General features: G+C 37.0%; 2 protein-coding genes across 2 annotated transcripts; both read left to right on the forward strand.

Moving 5' to 3' along the window:
- The first annotated feature begins 8073 nt into the window (after positions 1 to 8073).
- On the forward strand, positions 8074 to 13116 carry otc (ornithine transcarbamylase). Its single transcript, XM_081368097.1, has 10 exons — positions 8074 to 8264; positions 8860 to 8998; positions 9086 to 9167; positions 9300 to 9387; positions 9474 to 9627; positions 9699 to 9821; positions 11867 to 11920; positions 12146 to 12295; positions 12478 to 12615; positions 12704 to 13116. The coding sequence occupies exons 1-10, from the start codon at positions 8173 to 8175 to the stop codon at positions 12761 to 12763; spliced, it is 1080 nt and encodes a 359-aa protein (XP_081224223.1). The 5' UTR covers positions 8074 to 8172; the 3' UTR covers positions 12764 to 13116.
- A 2743-nt stretch (positions 13117 to 15859) lies between these two features.
- On the forward strand, positions 15860 to 16971 carry mid1ip1a (MID1 interacting protein 1a). The gene has a single exon (XM_081367553.1). The coding sequence runs from the start codon at positions 15908 to 15910 to the stop codon at positions 16364 to 16366; it is 459 nt and encodes a 152-aa protein (XP_081223679.1). The 5' UTR covers positions 15860 to 15907; the 3' UTR covers positions 16367 to 16971.
- Positions 16972 to 17493: the final 522 nt, after the last annotated feature.

The following is a 17493-nucleotide window of genomic DNA, read 5'->3' on the forward strand; positions in this document are numbered from 1 at the left end:
CATCTATTTCCTCAATTGCTGATACATCCTGAACTGTGCTGTCCAGGTCCACTTCGTGTTCTGGCAGGAAATTGTTTCCTGCTACTTCTTGGGACATTGATGCACACAAGGACATCATATTACTTTGTTCCGGTGAATTTTCAGAAAGAACTTCAGCAGCTTTTATTAGTAGTGGTGCAGCACTAACTATAGCCATGGCTGCTAGTGGTGAAACTACACTACCCATAATGCTCCGCTCAGCCTGTGGCTTCCTGTCTGGCTCTTCAGGTTCAACTGATTTGCCATCTAATTTAACTTCATTTAGTGGTGACTGCCTGTATTGTGGTGATAGACTTAACAAATTACCAGATGATGATTCAGTTTCTTTTATGGTGGAAGATTTACTGGTTGCTGATTCGTTACTGGACCATAAACTGGAAAATGATTGGCCTCTTTCTGGAGTTAAGCTTTTAATTGATGGAAATTCATATTTCTGTTCAGTAAGCAGTTTATCAGGGGGTGACTGGCTATTTTTATGCTCAGACTGCAGGTTGGAAGCGGATTGGCTTATTTCAGCAGCTCCTCCTGATTTTCTGTTCTCTACAGGGGGAAATGATATATTGGAGTTCTGAGATATTTTACTATCACTTTCCCTTTTGACTTGTGCTTGCATCTCAGTTCTCAGCTGGACGTTTGAGTTTTCAGCCTCCACAGGTTTCCCCTTTTTTGCTTTAGACTTTCGTGTGGGTATGGAAACTGATAGAGGGCTGGGTGTTTTGGGTGCTGTTTCTTTCATTGGGGCTCTTTCCACATCTGATTTCTTCTTCTTAGCTTTCTTTGGTGTAAGTTCACCAGGGTTTTCTTCTGTGTCAACATGATTTCCTTTTTTGGGGGTGTTTTGCAGTTTGGCTGGAATTTTGACTGATGGGTTTCCCTGTTCTTGTGTGTCGATCAGTGTTGATATGACCTTTTGAGCCTTTCCAAGGGATGGCCTGATGTCTTTTTGAGCAGGACCTGCCTGAAGTTTTGATTCGACCACACTAACTTCCATCCTGCCAGAGGGCACGTCTTGATCCTTGACTGGAGACTTGACCCTTTTTGTAGCTCTTACTGGAATACCCTCCTCTTTAATTTTATGTGATTTGACCTCTAAAACTTTTGTTGGCATCGTTCTAACTTCCTTGACTTCCTGAACTGGAGAACTTGTATTTTGAATTTTAAGTGAACTCGACTTGGTCTCGTGCTCCATCTCAGCAAGAGTAGTATCCTCTTGACCTCTGGGATCTGCTTTTGAAACTTTGTGCCTTGAATCAATACTAACACTGCATGTTTCACTGCATCCTTCCCTTTCTTTAGCTGGCATTCTCTCTGGAGATGATCTGATCTCTACTGCTTGACCTTTAGATTTATTATTTGTACTCTGGATAGGTTTTTTGTATGTTTTGGATTGCATTTTGCTTTGAGATTCTGTAGCATAAAAACGTTCCTCCTGCGTAGCAGCGTTCTTTGGATCTCCAGACCTGGGCTTCTTGTGTTTAAGATTGCTTGGTGGTGGAGATTCTGTCATTGATGGATGAGAAACAGAGCCAGCCTGTACTTCAGTGGGCAGAGCCTGCTGAGGAACATTCTCTTCTTTCCCAATAGAAGAGGCTCTTGCCATCTTGTGCTTATGCTGTTCACGTGTCTGTCAAATCAAACATTATATTCTTCAGTTAAATAAACAGTTTTCTAATAAATAATTTCGTCATCTTGAGCACAGTGACACAGCTTTTGCTCACCTTGTCTGACATGCTGTTTTCAGATGTTCCAACACTATGGCAGTCCTCTGTGCTCTTAGTGATGGGTGTGACTGTATTCACAAGAAAGCTGGTCAATACTGATAATCAAGTGTTTGGATCTTGCTAGTGTTTTTTGATTAATTTAGAATTACTATATTTAGTGATTATATAATTGTGGTAAGAGATATTAGCATCACAGTTGGATAGATGGTAGATGGATGGCTAGAAAGAGAGGTCTTGGGAGAACATAGAAAAATGTAAAAATATTTACGTGGAAGTGTCCTGACAGGCAGTGTGATTGAGGTAGAAGAAGATTCCACAGGGGCATCAGTTCTGAAGCGTTTAGGAGAGTCTGTTGGAGATCTGGGTTGTAGGATGTTGCCTGTCAGGGCTAGTGCAGTAAAGCCAGTTGTAATGGGAGGAAGATGGCAAAATTCTGGACCAAACTGTGCAGATGAGCTCTTCTGAAACACACATACACACAACCATGTTGGTGCACCTATTATTATGAAGACATTCCATAGGTGTAAGGGTTTTTATACTGTACAAACTCTATATTATATCCCCTAACCCTACCCCTAAACCTACTCATCACAGAAAACCTTCTGCATGTTTAATAAAACATTTTTTATTATGTTTTTTAATATTACTTAATATTTACATTTACATTTTTTATATTAATAAAAAACATGTTTATGTTGTAATACCAGTGTAATACCCATGTCATTATACAAATTTGAGTCCTCATAAATCATATAAACAAGCACACGTACACAAATATTTTCACACTCTCCCTACTTTATTTTTTCATTAAGAATGTCACACACAATTAAATAATATTTTCACACACATTTTTCTCACAGGTAAAAAATTCTGTAATATTTACCTTGATTTTTCTTTGTTTCCTAACACATTACAAGTCTCATATTTCATTTCAATCTTGCTCCTTGGTAAGCAAGTACACTAACCTTTTGAAAAAAACTTTCACAATATTGTGTGGTGTGGTCAAAATATAGGACAGCTATAATTATATATATATTTGTTTGGATGCTCGTAGTTGTAAACATAATTATAATTAATATAATATATATATATATATATATATATATATATATATATATATATATATATATATATATATATATATATATAATTAATGAATATTTTTATTATTGATTGTCTTATTTTAAGTTCGAAAATATAGGTCAGGGACAAGGGTAAAAAAAAAATTGTATTCATTAAAGGCACAGAAACGGTTTACACGTTTTAATGTGACCTTAATTTAAAAAAAAAAAAAAAAGAGTTAACTTTGTTAACTCAAATAAAAATCAACCCCTGGTTCATAAAGTGCTTAGCTGAAAAATGATCAACCCTGTAACCCAAGAGATCAGTTTCTTACCCTCTGTCTCCGTCTGGCCCGTGTTGATAGGCTCCAGCGGTGAGAGGTTGGAAGAGATGAGGGGAGAAAGGTCAGTTGTGAGACGAGAGCAGGTGCTGGGTCTGGAATATGCTCTAATGGTTGCCCCTGTAACATTGAGGTATAACACCTGTCCAGGTAAGAGTAGGTAACATCTTCATCCTCTAAACAAACTTCTTCACTTTCCTGTTGCCGTGGCCGTGCGAACACCAGCATGTGACTGGAACCACATGCCACCTACAGCACATAAGCACAAATACAATGAACACATGTGATATTTCCTCAGTTATACATACATAAGAAAGAAAGAACATGATAAGAAACTATCAAAAAAACTTACAGTCATGACAGAGTAATCAAAGAACCTCTGGCACACAGTTGGACTGAACTGATTGGTGAAGTTCTCGTCTCCAAGGCCTAACTTCCCATGACGGCCATCTCCAAATGTGTACAGAAGACCACTATCTGAGAAATGAGTGCATTTAAATAAGATGTGTAACTAACTATATAAACCACAAATACATGTTTTTTGGAACTGGTAAATGTGAAGTCAAATGTTGAATGTATATGTAATTATTGCAGTCAACACATTTACACAACACAACTGTTTGATTCTGTTAAAGACTGATCAGAATAAGAGCTCGTCTGGTAAAGTATTGAACTAGCAACACTAAGATTATGGGTTCGACTCCAAGTCGCTTTAGAAAAAAAATGTCTGCCAAATGTGTAAATGTAATGTTACCCATGTTGTTCAATAAGTTTGTTAGTAAATGACAAAGGAATAATTTATTTTAATCATTTATTTGAATCCTCTGACAGCTCTTAGTTAACAGTGTGTATATCTTACCTGTTATAAGCGCAGTGTGGTTTTCGCCACATGTGACATGAGTGACCCTGCCTTTCCTGAAGTGGCCGACAGCAACAGGTGCGTCTGCTACAAACATCATCGTCCCCAACCCCAACTGCCCAAACTCCCCACGGCCAAAAGAATATAACTCATCCTCTACAGAAAAGGGAGATGCAATTCATTTAAAAACATCATTAACATTCAATGTTTAAGACAAAAAAATGAGAGAAAAGGGGAAAGAGTGGAATAATTGTATGTGTATAATTTCATATCAGGGTTCCCACACCTTGGTTAACTTCAAATTCAAAGACCTTTCAAGGACTTTCCAGGCCCAATACCCTCAAATTCAAGGACTTAATGTGGGGACACATTTCAAGTGAGATCAAGGTTACATTGTGTTACCGGTTTCATGTGTCATTCTTTTTATTTTATTTTTTTTATTTTTTGGCCATATGATAGAGATCTGATATTCTATTTGTCGCATTTCTGTTTTGCATAAAACTGAAGAATATTTGTAAAATGATCTGATATTAACTTATGCATGAAACGTTGAGGTATCATCATAGTAGTTTTGTGTAACACTTAATGTAACGCGTAAACGCGCATAACTAACGTAAATCAAGCAAGCTAGTATGCATAGGCCACGAAGTGTTGGTGAAATAACACATTATCGGACCGGAGGGAATTATATGGAATTGTTTCCAAAAAACTTCCTGCACAAAATAAATCCAAGCACTTTCAAGGACCTGTATGTATGTTTATTTTCAAAAACCTTCCAGGGCCTTGACTTTTTTTTTTCAGATTCACAAACTTTCAAGGATTTCAAGGACCCATTCAGGGAAGTATCAAGAAGTCTCAAGAAGTATTTGGACATGATTCCTGTCTTGTTTCCCCGGTTTTTGTTTAAGACTTTTAAGTTTATTTTTTTTTCTGTTTCCATTGTTTCTGTGTTCTTTTCCTGTGTTGCTATGTCCCTTGTTACTTTCTATAGTGTGTCCCTTGTTTGTCCACCCTGATTAGTTCTCACCCGTGGTCCCTTAACATGGGTTTAACATTCCATGTAAGCTGTTGCATTCTGGTTTCCCTGTTTGGATTATGTTCTTTAACCTGTCTGGATTACCTGTGTTTGTGTTATTTTGAATAAACGCTTGGATTCTTGCCTCTCCTCGTCCCTGCTGTCACGTAACATTAAGCCACACTTAAAAAAATTTATTAATGGCACTGCATTAGATAACAACATATCAAACCAAGTGGCATTTCAATTTTAAACCTAACTAAAATATATTTAATATCCATTCATTCAAATGTTTTTAAGGCACTGTGTGTGTACTTCTCCATCACCTGTGAGGGCGAGTGTGTGCTTGCCTCCACATGCCACCTGCAGAACCCTGTGCAGAGATTCTACTCGCTGGGGACATCTGTGATTGGCCAGCTGATGAGCAGAAAGACCCAGTCGTCCATCTGCACTTTCCCCAAAAGTGAAAACATCCCCATTATCTGAAACATACCAAATTCCCAACAATTTATTGCACCCTCAAAAAATAAATAACAGCATTGTTCATAAATAACAGCATTGTTCAGATATGCAGAATGCATATCTGCATTCAAACAAAAGCAGATATGTGAACATTGATGGTGGTACATAGTCTTAGTTGTTTATTTTATTCTATTTTATTTTATTTTATTTCATTAGTTTTTTTTTTTTTTTTTAGCCCAACCAGGGACTGGGGCTGCAAATTAGCCTCCGGCTAGAAGCCTATATGTAGAGCATCGGCTGCATGAAATTGTAGCAATGTTATACTGCATTGTCCCTGTTAAATAAACTAATAAATAAATAAATGCTTATTAAAAGTGTTGATTGACAGGCGCTCACCTGTGACCAGAGCTGAGTGCCTGTATCCACATGAGACCGACTGAATGGGTTGTCCCAATTTCAGCTCTTTAGGCAACAAGGCATGACTGTCATTCCCCAAACCAAGCTGTCCAACAGAGTTATCACCCCACAGAAACAGCCTGCCATCCTCTGAAATATGCAGATTTATTATTTAAATGCATTTGCATTTATAATAGTAGGTTTATATCTACTATGAAGGAGAATTTCTAGTGCGTATCAATGTTACCTGTAAGTGCAGCAGAGGTGTGGCCACCTGCAGAGAGCAATTTGATTGGAGAATAGTCACAAAAGGGGCGGAGGCGCTGGAAAGAGTCACTGACATTACAGTGGCCCAGTCCCAACTGGCCATCACTGTTTCCTCCAGCCGCAAAAATCTCCCCTTGTGCTGGAAAAACCCACAGACACTTTCACTTACAATTCTCTTTTTAAAATATAAACTAGTTTAAAAGTTTGCGGTCAGTAAGATAAAAAAAAAAGAAAAACGAATACTTTTATTCAGTAAGGACACATTAAATTGATCAAACGTGACAGTAAAGACCATTTATTTTTACAAGAGATTTTTATTTCAAATAAATGCTGTTCTTTTGAACATTCTGTTAATCAAAGAATCATGAATCATGGTTTTCACAAAAAATATTAAGCATATTAAGCATAGAGTGAAGGATCATGTGACACTGAAGACTGGAGTAATGATGATGAAAATTCTGCTTTGCCAACACGGAAATAAATTAAAACATATTAAAACAGAAAACAGCAATTTTAATTATATTTCAAAATATTACCAGTATAAACTGAAATAATATTACACTTCTTCCAAAAACATCTTCCATTTAAAGCTGATGCCAATCTTTTTAACAATAGTGTATACCGTAATACAAAACTACAGTAAAAGGCTTTACTTACAGGTGCTTACAAGTGTGTGATCAGTCCCACAGGCAACCAACTGAACTCTCTCCCCTTTAAGAACTGTGTGGACGAATAAGAAGACAACACAGAGCTAAATTAATATAAAAAATATACATAAATGTATACTGTATGCACCTTTAAGTCTAACCTTTAACACAGACTGGTTTTTTAACTGGTCCTTTGGCTTGTAGACCAAGCTGACCGCTGTCATTACTTCCAAACACAAACAAACGGCCCTGCTCTGAAAAGAGATCAGTAAAGAGACAAAAATATAGTATATATTACAACATATAGCTATAGTTACAAAATCACAAGGAGAATATAGAGAGATTACAACCTGTTACAAAGGCTGAGTGTGACTGTCCGCATGAGATGTGCACAGTTATATCATTCTTTAACCATAACCTGCTGGGCTCATTGTTTGCTATTTTACTATTTCCAAAGGTAAATACAGCACCTGTATCTGCAATAAGGAAACATTTGTTCAGTACAACATCTCACAATTGTTCACATCCGGAGCAAAGAGCAAACCTCCCCATGCTCAGCAAGACGGTCCGTTTAAATCCTTAGAAAGCTTCCAGCTTCCCAGAATAGCCTGTGTGGGTATAATGCTCTAGGAGATCAAAGGCATGATTATGGTGTCACACAAAGAGAGTCTTACAAGCACATGCTAAAATACACACACACGTACACAGATAGAAAGATATATAGATAAAAAGACAGACAGACAGACAGACAGACAGACAGACAGACAGACAGACAGATAGACAGATAGATAGATAGATAGATAGATAGATAGATAGATAGATAGATAGATAGATAGATAGATAGATAGATAGATAGATAGATAGATAGATAGATAGATAGATAGATAGATAGATAGATAGATAGATGTGTCACTATAAAAATACACATCTTACCTGGTATTTCTGTGTCTGTTTCTCCTGTCATTACCTTCTACACCTCTGTTCTTCAGATGACATTCCTGAACTTTCAGCTGTTCCCTGCTGAAGAGATAAAGTTGAACCGGAAGTATACGTTAAAAAAAAATCGAATAAAGTGTTCGCACTCTGTTGTAACTGTACAGTTTTTATTTATTAAATTATATAATTATTTAATTAAGAAAATAAACATTATATTTAATGAGTATTTTAACTGAGAGAGAGAGAGAGAGAGAGAGAGAGAGAGAGAGAGAGAGAATTTAACATCCGATGTCAGGGATAAATGAGAACATGCACAAGAGCTGTCACTCACCACGCCCAGTTACATCCCATTAGCCACGCCCACAATGCTGTATGGCAGGGAGCACGTGGAAATGCATTAATTTGGTTGTGCCAGCTTTGAGCTTTATATGTTTTCATGTGTTAGTAAAATGTTTGCTCTCAAAAACAGAATATATTGTAGTCTGAAAGTTGCAAGATGTTGCCAGAGCAGGAATTTAAGGTGAGTCGCAAAGTTTGCCATAAACAAGAAAAATGGTTTGCTGCTGTTTAACAAATGAATTAATAATTTTATTCATCATTAATATTAACAAATATTACATTTCATAATGCTCAACAGACAATTAATTTAAATATTAAGAAGTCATCATGAGTGTCGTGAAAGTTTGAATAATGTTCTCATTTTAATGTATAGTAACATGCTGATCTGAAAAAAAGTACTTACATTTTAATTAATAAATTTAATTAATGAGTAATTGGCCAATAACACTGATATTTTAACAAAACATTAACATTTAACATTTTTCCTGAATTTATATGTTTTCATAAAGGGACATGTATTCTTAAGATTCTGATACTTTTGAAGTTTTTAACCATTTATATAAATTTTATACATATTTATATAGAGAAATAACCTATACAATTTATTCTTTCAATTTATGACGTCATGAAATCTAAATAATAATTTGAAAATGTTATTTAAAATGTTGTTTTACATTAACTATTTTCATAAAGTGTGTTTGAGTTTTCTTTTCGCTTCTTTTGTTCTAATATTCAAGCAGTTTTCCGTCTGTATCATGCGTATTTCATGTCCACAGAGTGGGAAAAGCAATGTTGAAGAGCGTTAACTTGAAGGGCAGCAGCTTTCTAACACTAAAGGACTTTAATGCAGAGGAAATTAAACATATCCTGTGGGTTTCTGCTGACCTAAAACATCGAATAAAGCACAGGGGCGAGGTACTGCAAACTACTGAACTTACTGATTGGAAATCTCACCATTTCAGGACTTATAAACAGTTCATTTATTCCTCTTTTTATGTACAGTATGTCCCATTACTTCAAGGCAAATCTATTGCCATGATATTTGAAAAGAGGAGCACTAGGACCCGCATGTCCACTGAAACAGGTGCCATTCAGTATTCAAGCTTGTGAAAGGGCTTATGTTTATCAGTGCGGTCTCTGAACAAAATGAATGAATAGAATGATACAGAACAAAGGATTTGACACATAGACAGTTTCTCTCTCTCTCTTTCACTAGGCTTCTCTCTATTGGGTGGCCATCCATGTTTTCTCACACCCCAAGATATTCATCTAGGCATCAATGAAAGCACCACAGACACGGCCAGGTCTGAATTTAAACACATTGTAAACATTGCTTAGACTCAATACTGTGAGGCCTTGAAATGGTCTTCAATGTGGGTATGTATGGCAGGGTGCTTTCTGGTTTGGCTGATATCGTGTTAGCCCGGGTGTATAGTCACTCATCTCTGGAGCTCCTGGATAAAGACGCATCTATACCAATCATCAATGGCCTGTCTGACCTCTACCACCCTGTACAGATTCTGGCTGACCTACTGACACTGCAGGTACAAAACACTTACACAAGTATAAACTGAAGTACATTCACTCATGTGTTTTTTTTTTGTCTCTCTTAAAGGAGCACTACGGTTCATTAAAAGGCCTCACTCTGGCTTGGATAGGTGATGGAAACAACGTTCTTCATTCCTTCATGATGTCATTGGCTAAACTAGGTGTCAATCTAAAAGTGGCCACACCCAAGGTTTGCGCCACTTTCAGAACTGTGTCATATACATGCATACTGTCGCTATTCCTGTCTTGTGTTCAGAATTATAATGAATTTAAGGAAGTTTTTACTGAAGATAGTTTCATCAGCAGAAGTCAGCTTCAAGACTCACACAGGAGTTCGTAGGCCGCCCCGCTTACAGTTACAAAGATCACAGCAGTTATACCCTTCACCAAGGTCTAAGCTACGTCCTTGCTTCAGGTTCAATGATTGTCATTGGCTAAGAAAAATATAAACATAGTAATTTTCCACACATATACCTCGACTGAAGCATATCTCCATCGATTATGCAGCTGAAACTCTGACCCTGAAGTCAGGCATGTTGTGATCTTCCAGGTCGCAGATTTGGGTTGCTGGGTGTCCAGAACAACAACTCATTCAATCTCCAATAATGCCAGTGGTTCTTTAACCTGTAACCAAAAAGACTAACACACACACCGACACACAGCTTTTCCAAGGTTGGATTTGGCCAGGCTCTAGCTATAAACAGGAGTCTCGTCTCAAAACATCAAGATAATACGTTCTTTCTCTAAAGAAGAGCTACGCTTTAGTCTAACTGGAAAGTAAGGCTTTAACAAAGAAATGGTCCCTTAAACTATTGGCTTCAATGACCCCTATATGTTTTAACACGGTGAAGACCTTTCTCAAACACAAAACAAGTCCCTATTTCATTTCTGGAAGCCGGCCTAAATATGCAAGCACTGTTACTGCATTCAAATATCAAATACTGACATTAGAGAATACATGAAAAGAACATTTCAGTAATCACACTGGTTACTTCTGTAAGGGTGGAATTCCTGCAGTGGTTCAAGCTGCAAGAACTGCCGAATGACTAAAGAAACGTTATTGGCAAGATGGTAGAAAACTGCACATTTCTTGTCTATAACCACCCACTGCCACTTATACCAACGACGGAAATAAGTGCAGTTACAATAGCTTAATATTTGTGGGAGAGCGTTGCTATAGATAGTGATGATATTGTATTGCAATATGTAGCACTTCAAAGTCAAATCCGAATCAAAACTAGTTAGCACATTAGTTGCAATTGAAAAGGTTTAATGACAAATTATGGTTATGGTTACACCTAAAATAGTTACAAAATATATGTATGAGATGATGATAACTTATATTATTAATTGTACCCAGCATATATGAAAAATGTTACCTGAGAGAGAGAGAGAGAGAGAGAGAGAGAGAGAGAGAGAGAGAGAGAGAGAGAGAGAGAGAGAGAGAGAGAGAGAGAGAGAGAGAGAGAGAGAGAGAGAGAGAGAGGAAGAGAAGAAGATAGCCAGAGCATCAAAGAGCCAGAGCAACAGTTACAATCTTCTTTTATCCTTTCCTTGACCATGTGACTAAAACCCAAATGTGAGACATTCAAACTGACCAATCAGATAATTACACTCCCACCACTGTACTAAAGGTGTGACAATTCATCGACCCCCCAAAGTACAAACATTTGGCCTGCATGCCTAGATCACTATCAGCCCCTCTGTGCCTTAGGAACTCCAAATGGTCATTGTGGTAGAAAGAGGGGGTAGAAAAACAGTCAAGCAAATATCTTTGTTCATTTAAAATATCTTGGATTATTTACAATCCTACACTTCAATAACAAAGTAAAATCTCCAGAGAAGTCATTCAACTCATTTGATATTTAGAAGGACAAAATATTGATTAATACCTTGATTATAATCACTCATTACATATACATTGAAGCAGCAGTGGATTCCAATCCACCCCCTTCAATAGAAAAGTGTTTATCTAAATTGTATTATTATTTCAAAGTATAACTGTTTTACTGTATTGTTCATCAAATAAATGCAGCCTTGGTGAGCATAAGAGACTTCTTTCAAAAACATAGAAAATCGTACCTACTTTTGAACGGTTGTGTATATATATATATGTATATGTGTATGTGTGTGTGTGTGTGTGTGTGTGTGTGTGTGTGTGTGTGTGTGGTATTTATTTATTTTAATTCGCACCACTCTGAAATGATTTTTCCTAAATTAACTTCTTATTTCTAGGGTTATGAGCCAGATGCTAACGTCACTCAAGAGGCTCAGCGTCTATCTAAGCAGGTATAGACTACCCTACAATACAATTGTCTCTTTGTAATGTCTGCTTTATCTTTATAAGGAATGTTTTATACCATGCATTTGCATTATAGGCATTTGTGTTTTTCTATGTATGTGAAATGATTCTTTAATAATTGCCTTTAACAGATTTTTTTGTTCACTAGCTTATGTATAGAATGTATGTATAGAAAATGCAATGTTTAGCTAATCATGATATCCATGCAATAGTTTGGTACCAAGTTGGAATTCCTGACGGATCCAGTGGAGGCAGCACGGGGCAGTAATGTGCTGGTTACTGACACTTGGGTGAGCATGGGCCAAGAGGAGGAGAAGAAGAAGAGACTGAAGGATTTCCATGGTTACCAGATCACAATGCAGGTTGACAAACATCCATCAACTTTGTCTAGTTTGATCTAGTCTAGACTTTTCATTCCATTATGTTAGTATGATTTACTCTGAATTATAATGCATTTATATGCTGCCTTGTTGTGGAAATTAAAAACTTGCTTCTGAATAGTGTTATGCAGTTTTTTTTATGTTTCTGTTGAATCTGTTGACAGGCAGGAAGTGTGGCTGCACCAGACTGGACGTTTCTACACTGTCTCCCACGTAAAGCAGAGGAAGTAGACGATGAAGTTTTCTACTCACCCCGTTCCCTCGTGTTTACAGAAGCTGAGAACCGCAAGTGGACCATTATGGTAAAGTGTACCTACAGTATATGTAAAGATGTGAGCTTTAATAATGCATTTATGTTTGTTAAGTAATGTTTCATTGTGTTTTCTTCAGGGTTTGATGGTGTGCATCCTGACAGACTATAGGCCTCAAATTCCCAAACTCAAATTTTAAAAAATTAGAAAAGCATAACAAAAAAACTAAACCAGCAAAATGCTGTCATCATCAGCTTTTGTATCAATAATGTGTCTCAAATGTGGTTTAATAGAGAAATAATTAATGAATTCATCAATTAATTGTATAAAAAAATACTTTTCACAACAAATTATTCAAGTATTTCAGTTGTGCAAATACCTTTATGACCTATAGAGGGTGCTGTGACATTGTGTGAAATGGTATGTATTATAAAACATTTGATATGTTCTGATTTCTTTAAATTACAAGGGGTCAGATGGACACTGCAATTTTTTTTACAACAGAAATGGGTTGCAAAGTGTATTAAGCGAAATAAATAAATAATGCTATTCATTTTCTTTTTGTATAAATGCCGTTATTGTATCTCTTGGGGTTTATATGTAATGATGCAGCATTCATGTTGCTTTTTACATAACAGATAGACTCTTCTCAGGTCATCCCTTGTATGTCTAACTCTGCACAGGACAGAAATACAAGTACACTACAATGTCCAGCAGTGTGACATGATTCAGAGTGAGGGCATGCATTTAAAACAACGGTGGTATTTTCATGTTACGCCTGATCTTATCATAAAAAGAAATGTGTGTGTTTTAGCATGAATGTGGAATGGTGTGCATGGTTTGGTTGGTGTAGTTTTTTTAGTTTCTCTATGACTTTTGACTGGCAGCTGCCCTGCAGTTTCAGATCAGACTGAGATCAGACTGATATGCACAGGGATGGGCAGTATTTCGGATACATGTATAAAAAAATACATATTTGAAATACAAAATCAACTATAAACTAGTTCAGCCCCCCCAACCCAAACTTTCCTGCATGTGAGCTGCAGCTGTACAACTCTCCATCTAGCATTGAGAGAGCTAATTTTCTGCATTAATAATGAATAAGATAAGGTGAGGATGTCATGGTCGAACCAAACTTGTTGATTAAGTTTAAATCTCAGCATTATTCAGATTTACCTTCAGTTAACATGAAGGAATAAAAGAGCACTGGCAAGGGGAAAAATAGTGTTAGCCAGTCAGTTTTGATAGTTAATTGGTTATTTGTTTTATCAATCTGCTAGTCAAATGTGTTCAAGCATTATGTTTGTTAGGACTGGGCGATATGATGATCATGTTGGTATCACTGTATCATGTTGGTAATGTAGGCCTATAGAGTGAATCAATTTCAATAGAGTGAATCAATAACTTGTTCTATATTGTTTATATATTGTGGTATACTTATACGTGCAGCTTTTAGCCTGAGTTAATAGTGATAATAGTGATTATTCATGCCCATCTCTGGATATCCAAAATAGTCAAAAAAGATGTTTAGGGGAGGTTTAGACTGAAACTAACAACAATGAAGTTAAGTGAAGACACACCGCTTGAAAAAGAGACAATGTTATGGTGCACTTTTGCAAATCATACATTTACAATGGTACAATTCTCAGTCATTCTTGGGGTGAGGCATAGATGGACCTAGAACAAGGGTGGAGGTGAGAGGCAGAGCAGAAGAACAGGTTTTTAAATCATCCGAGACATTCTAGTCATTGCAAAGGTTTCTCAGCTTCCTTTTTTATGACTTGGTATGCACAATTATTTTAACTGAAACCTTGACGTGATCTTATCTTTTATCGTATCTGGTTTGACCCTTTTGTGGAGACCTTATTAGGCCCGAGTGTGTGTGTTTTAGTTTTTGGATGTATGGGATATTGTACATACAGTATATGATAGCTATTCCAAGAAAGCCAAATATAGAAATAAGACCTTGTGATTTCTTACAGATATATGTGTGAAAAGAGAAACCTTTTTAACTATAACATAAATAGTAGATTAGCATTCTAATCGTTTCATTTACATCTGAATAATCCTCTTGTGTTCATTTGTTGAATTGGACAACAAACCAAATCCCTTCTGGGCATTCAGATTAATTTTACAGGCCAGAAGGGACAGTTTCAGAACATTTTACACAAGTCCATAAAGTGGAAAGCAGAAACATGCCCCCGCACAACCCATTTTAAGGACACAAATAAGACATCTTGTCAACTTATAAAGTATTAATGAAATGTAATGTTTCAATAGTTTGACGAATAAATCAACCTTGCAGACCAATCAGTTTATGAAGTGTTTTTTTTTTTCAGAGAAAATCATTATAAGGTTTGGTCTTTCTTAGCTCAGGAGACATTAATTGAGTTCTCAATCACTGTATGTTCCATTAGAATCAGCTTTCTCTCACATGTTCATATGGATAAATGGAAATCTGTTGAGAAATGTTTACATAGTTTATACCAAAATCTTCTAATGTTGAGACTGCACATCAGTTATGGCAAAATCTTGTCAGTTTCCATTATGTTCCATCCATTATGAACAGAAGACTCTTCTTTAGGAGAAAACTGTAACAAGCTGTAGATTAAAGCAAAAGTTTCTTTCTCTCTATCTCAATTGCCATCTGGAAGACAACTGAGATAGAATCTCATGTTATTTGTGATTTTTCCTTTCTGTTGGTTTCATTCTTTTTTGCTTAGGTGGCATGATAATGACTTCAAACATTAATAGGCTTATTCATAACTTAAGCATTCAACTTTTGGCCTCAATATGTTACTAATCAGAAAAGAATTCTAAAGATTAGATTTTGTTATCAAGGGACATAGTAGGCCTATCCTATGTTACTTGCTCAAAAAGGGATATTTTAACCCTTATTAATGTTGTTAGCCTGCTATGACCGTTCATTTATATAGCCTATAGAACTAGATATTAACAGGCTATTTGTGTCATGTGTAGGCTAAATCTTGAAAATAAAAGTCCAGTTTGGTGCAACAACATTTCACATGCCCTCACAGCAGAATTTAGTTGAATTATTAAGTATTTATGTAGCTTAAATAATTATGCAACCAATTGATCCATGCACTGTTGTGCCGCTCCCTGTGTATCTATGGGCCGTGAGGTGGTTTCTGTCTTACTGTTCGGAATCTGGTTTGTGTCCGACCTGACATCCCAGACCAGATCAACAGGTTTCGGTCACGCCCAGAAGCTAGAAACGTCTGCTATATAAGGAATTAAAGAATGCAGATGTTCATAACTAAGCTAAACACGCCAGAGAGAAGCATACAGAGTAAACTAGCCTACTCTCGAATTAACCACCAAAATGCAGATGTCCGAACCCCTCAGCCAGAAGAACGCTCTCTTCACGGCAATGAACCGCTTCATCGGCGCCGTCAACAACATGGACCAGACGGTCATGGTGCCAAGCCTGCTGAGAGATGTGCCGCTGGACCAACAGAACGAGGAGCAGAAGCTAACCAATGTTATGGGTAGCTATCTGCGGGATGCTGAGGACGACATGTACAGCTATTACAGCCAGCTCAAGTCCATCCGGAACAACATCGAATGGGGTGTCTTGCGCGCAGAGGAGCAGAGGCGCAAGAAAGACTGTCCTGCGCCGGAGCCAGTGCACACAGAACCGGACAGCGACACGGATCTGGAGCAGCTCCTGCAGTACCATCTGAAGGGCTTGCATGGGGTGCTGTCCAAACTTACAAGCCAAGCCAACAACCTGACCAACCGATACAAGCAGGAGATTGGCATTGCTGGCTGGGGACAGTGAACTGCATCATGTAGGATCAATGACTTTGAACATGATGAACAATTCTGATCTAATATGATCTATTCTGCCTTTGTGGAAGAGACAAAAGGGACTGACCGAACAGATGTTAAACTGTCAAAAGTTAAAATGCAAGGCAAAGCGAGAGGGGGAACAGGGTTTTGTATTGGTGTTGATCACTGACAAATTGTAAGAGCATGCTTCCTGTCTTGACGTTATATGTGCACTGGCAGATTCCCTTTTTCACAAAACAAAACAAAATCTCCGTTCAAATGGCTGGCGCCATGCCTTACCTTGATATTTAAATCTATTTATGGATTATGTGTAATTGAAAGCTTTTATTTTGTCATTCTTCTTTAAAGTTGCTGTCTTATGATGTTACCGTGTGTTCCAGAGGACTGATGACTTTAAGAACTAAATGTATGATAGTTTGTTTATGTGAATATTCCTGTAGATGAAGCAGAAACTCTGTAGAAAACTCCTGGGAACGTTTCCTGTTAATGACCTGAAACTATCTGTGAATCATCCTGTGAATCAATGACGTGGACAACTCTGAAAATCACTGCTTGTGTGTGTCATGATGAGTTCCATGAGATTCTGGGTTAAATTGTGCCTAAATGCCAGTTTGATAAAAACAATTTCTGTGTTTTGTATTGAATTGGTTTTTTATAACAAATTAAACTTTTGTAATTTGAATATATGTGGTTGTTTATTATTCATTCATGCTCAAAAATTCACAACAGGCTTACACACCCTGCACCATGTAGGCCTACATACTCCCCATTCCTTAGTTCTTACAAAAGCCTATCATTTAAATAACTTTCATTTCTGAGACTAAGGGATTAGGGATAATGACACAAAATAATAATCAGCTCTAATTTAATCTAATAAAATTAAATTCCCATTTACCATTTCAATTTCTAGCTGTGTATGTGTGTATGTAGATGTACGTTAAGTGAGACCTGTGCAATTAATCAGATTATTTCTCTTACAAAGATTATTTATGTTCATTTGAAGGTCTGTACGACCTACAAATCTGTGGAAGGTACGACTCAATTGGACGGACCAAATTTAATAATGTATTTAAATGTAAACAACTGAAGTTTTTATTGCACAATGACTTATTGTTC

The sequence above is a fragment of the Scardinius erythrophthalmus genome, assembly GCF_964197995.2.
Source record: "Scardinius erythrophthalmus genome assembly, chromosome: 6".
Taxonomy (NCBI): Eukaryota; Metazoa; Chordata; class Actinopteri; order Cypriniformes; family Leuciscidae; genus Scardinius; species Scardinius erythrophthalmus.